Here is a 3,372-nt window from a genome sequence, read left to right on the forward strand (position 1 = left end):
GTGATGGGGTGGGGTGGGGCGGGGTGAACACCGACCGGTGCGCCGCGCCCGCGCCGAGCAGGTGAATAACCTTTTTCGCGCCGTGGTGGCTTCGCTCTTTACCCTCGTGCCCCTTCTTCTCTCTCCCTCTCTCTCTCCCCCTCTCTCTCCCTCTTTCTTTCTCTCCCCTCTCTCCCTCTTCCCCTGTCTACCTCTCTCTCTCTGGATCTCTGGCCCGCGGACCCCGGTCACGGGGACCACTCGAGGCTATGGAGTAGGACCAGCTGACTTTTGTCAACTCGACAACAGCCGTGGAAAAACCTTCAACTACAAATTACGCAATCATTACTTTGTACTTTTCTCTGTTGTGAGGGAACCATTTATTGATAAAGGTCCCTCTCAACTATCTTCCTAATGGAGTGTTTCTTAAGAACACCCACTTTCCACCTCGACATTATTGACATTCATTTGCCTAAAACGCCGAGCAAATGTACCACACGAAAGTAAATTAATCCAGGACGTCGTCGTGGGCGGCGTTCATTTCAGAATCAACCACTTGCACTCGCGAGGCGAGGCCGGCCGCTGCATATTCATGGCAGTCGATGTGCAACGCACACGACGCACTCGACTACCGTGATCGGGAAAGGCGTTCCCCGTAGCCAGTGGCTACTAGCCACCCCGCCCCCTCAGGGGGGCCTGACCTTGTACCTTGCTCCTTACCTAGTGGACGGCGAGCGGACAGAGCTCCGTCCTTAGGGACGACCAACAAGCGCGCCCAAGCGCAAGTCTGTCGGCCCGAGGTCCGAGGTGAGGAGGGAGCGAAGGGGGGCTGACCCTTGGCAACAGAGAGAGAGTCCTTCTCCATGGCCGCAAACAGTCCCCTTACGGCGGAATCCCTCCACTACTTTGTCGCTTATCTCGGGGCTGTATTACCAATCATCGCGGAAGGTCCGGTCGGGCGGGGGACAGAGTGAGGCGACAATAGTCGGGGCCGCAGGAACCTCCGCCCATTAACTAATGAACCACACCGTCCTACAGGTTGCGGGCCGAGGCTTGAGCCGAGGCAGGTGCGGCAGGTCGAGTGGGGGGACACGGGGCGACACGTGCCACGGGTCCGAGGGTCCGGGGGTCCGCGATAGAGAGCCCTCTCCGAAGTACACCAGGAGGCGCGTCCCCACCCGTCATGGACCTCGGGGAGCCGGACACCCCGCCCCGACTCGCCCCGCCCCGACTCCGCTCCACCACACCCCGCCACGCCCGTTGCACCGTTTCACGTGTAATGTTTGACGAGCCTGTACGGCCCGCCTTTACTGACTAAACTCTCGCTGAGCCTTCCGAGAGCGCTCTCGGTCCGGTAATCGCTCCTTTCTACGCCCGTCTCGCGCCCGTATAACAACACTTGCACAGGCGGAGGTCTAGTTCAAACAACGACGTCGCCTTGCCCTCTCTCATTTAAACCGGAATTGCAGCGACGTGTTCTCCGAAACCTTCTGCGACGGCGACGCCTCCCCCCCCCCTCGGCAGAATTGCATACACACGGGTCGCAAAAAATAAGGAAATTGTGCCAAGACAAATGAGAGATAAAGGATACAGATAAAGTGGTTTGCGGGCCTCGCGGCGACCCCACCGGCGACCTGCTGCTCCTCTTTCCTTTTCGCACTATCTCGTCATTGCGGTCACAACGCTCTGCCTTGGTCCATTTCCCCCGTTCACCTGCTCTGCAGCAGACAGCCGCCGCCAGGTCGCCGTCGTCGCGGAGCCTTTAGAGCCTGTGGGTAAACAGCCCGGGGCCCGGGCCCCGCTGAGCGAGGGCCTCGAGTCCCTCAAGTGGAGCGGCTCGCCTCGCGCGCTCACACACACCCGCACACTCTTGTCCCGGCCCGGGTCAGCGCGGGGACGCATACCCGGGTCGTGTCGCTCGCTATCCCCCGGCCGCGGTGCGGCGGATGGAAAGTTTTTCGGGGTCCTCGAAGAGCGCGCTGAGGATGTCCTGAGGGGCCCTGCCCCGCCCCGTCACGTCCCGTTCTGAAGGGGGGCCGTGCGGCATCTGGCTGTATCGCAGGGCCAGCCGCTGACTGTACAAGTTACGGACAAGAAGAGGGCCGCGGACAAGAGTAGGACCCCCCTGGCCGCGGTGCTGGCGGCGTCCTGGGTGACCCTGTCGTCGAGCGGGGCGGCCTCGGCAGCCCCCGCGCGCTGCAAACCTGATTCGAAATCGGGACGGGTCGCCCGCTGTGCTCGGACTTACCCCGCACGCATGCAGCACGCGCGTTGACGTCAGTGCTGGGGGTCCTTGGCGAGTAACTCGAAGTACCTGCCGCGAGCGCCTGGAGCGCAAGCAGGGGAGGGGGTTGTTGGGCGGGATTCCCTCGAGTTTGGCAGATCTTGATACGCGTGTTTTAACTAATCCTCGCCGTTTGTTTTGCATCTCCCGTCGCAGAGGAGAGAATGGAGCGTGGAAAAGGGTCATACACCTTGGAGATGAAGCCGCCCGCGACCCTGCCGTACACGAGCCCGCCACACCTCGGCCTGCCTCAGCACGCCAGCCCTCCACACAACGGCACGGCGGCGCTCAACGGGGGCCCAAGGTAAGGATCAGGATTGTCCTGATTTTATTTTTTTTGATTTTTTTTGATTTTTTTAAATTGTTGAAGACTTATATGTTGTGCTTCTTGCAGGAAGGGCGCGCCGCCGGACTCGGTCTCGGTCTTCACCGTCAGCTCGGCGGCGCTCATCCCTGTGGAGCCCGCCGGGGAGAACGAGATGTCGTCGGGCGACGTCTACGATCCTTACGACCACCGCGAAATGGACCATCCAACGAAGTGAGTATTTCGAGCAGAATGTGTGTCCCGCGTCCGGAGCGCTCCTCTGATCCTGGTAGGTTAGCTGGATCGTCCAGAAAGTGCGTCCGTTTTCGTCCCAGATTTATTCGGTAAATTACGGGAGCTCGGCGCCTGCGAGACTCGGGGTGGGCCAGCCCGCAGTACACGCGTGCTCTGCAGGCGAGATGTTGCCTACCTATCAGGCGCTAAAGGGCGGTTTCGAGTTAGTGTGTACGTGCCTCTGGGAGACACGGTCAGTAGTGACATCGTCTAAACATCCTGCGTTAGCTTCCCCATCCCCGATTGAGCCGCGCCAAGTGTTTCCGCGTACCTCACCTCCATATCGTAAAGTGTTGATTGTAAACTAGGCTCCCCCCCCCCTCCCTCCACCGCCCACCCGGATCGTCGTGTGACAGGAATGCGTCCGATGATAGACTCCACTCCACCACTCCTGTTTATACTGATCGTACAGTACAGAGCCGGGCTGGAGCGAGAATGTGTTCGGCCATCCTGTTTGACCACCGCGCGTCACACTGCGCACTGCTCCCGGGCCGGGCCGCTAGTTGTGGAT

At 60.4% G+C, this 3,372-nt stretch overlaps 1 protein-coding gene across 2 annotated transcripts in view; it reads left to right on the forward strand.

Moving 5' to 3' along the window:
* Window positions 1–3,372, forward strand: part of LOC113208592 (proton-coupled amino acid transporter-like protein CG1139) — an 8,764-nt gene that overhangs the window by 1,968 nt on the left and 3,424 nt on the right. The window contains exons 1-3 of one of the 2 annotated variants that reach the window (XM_052276312.1): window positions 1,611–1,750; window positions 2,420–2,567; window positions 2,658–2,801. In XM_052276312.1, coding sequence (XP_052132272.1) covers window positions 2,428–2,567; window positions 2,658–2,801 — 284 coding nt within the window. In that variant the 5' untranslated portion in view covers window positions 1,611–1,750; window positions 2,420–2,427. Of the gene's footprint in view, window positions 1–1,610; window positions 1,751–2,419; window positions 2,568–2,657; window positions 2,802–3,372 lie in introns of those variants that run through there. The other variant, XM_026425657.2, reaches the window with a different exon arrangement.

This window comes from Frankliniella occidentalis, unplaced genomic scaffold (genome assembly GCF_000697945.3).
Source record: "Frankliniella occidentalis isolate FOCC.00 unplaced genomic scaffold, Focc_3.1 Scaffold2492, whole genome shotgun sequence".
NCBI classification, from domain to species: domain Eukaryota; kingdom Metazoa; phylum Arthropoda; class Insecta; order Thysanoptera; family Thripidae; genus Frankliniella; species Frankliniella occidentalis.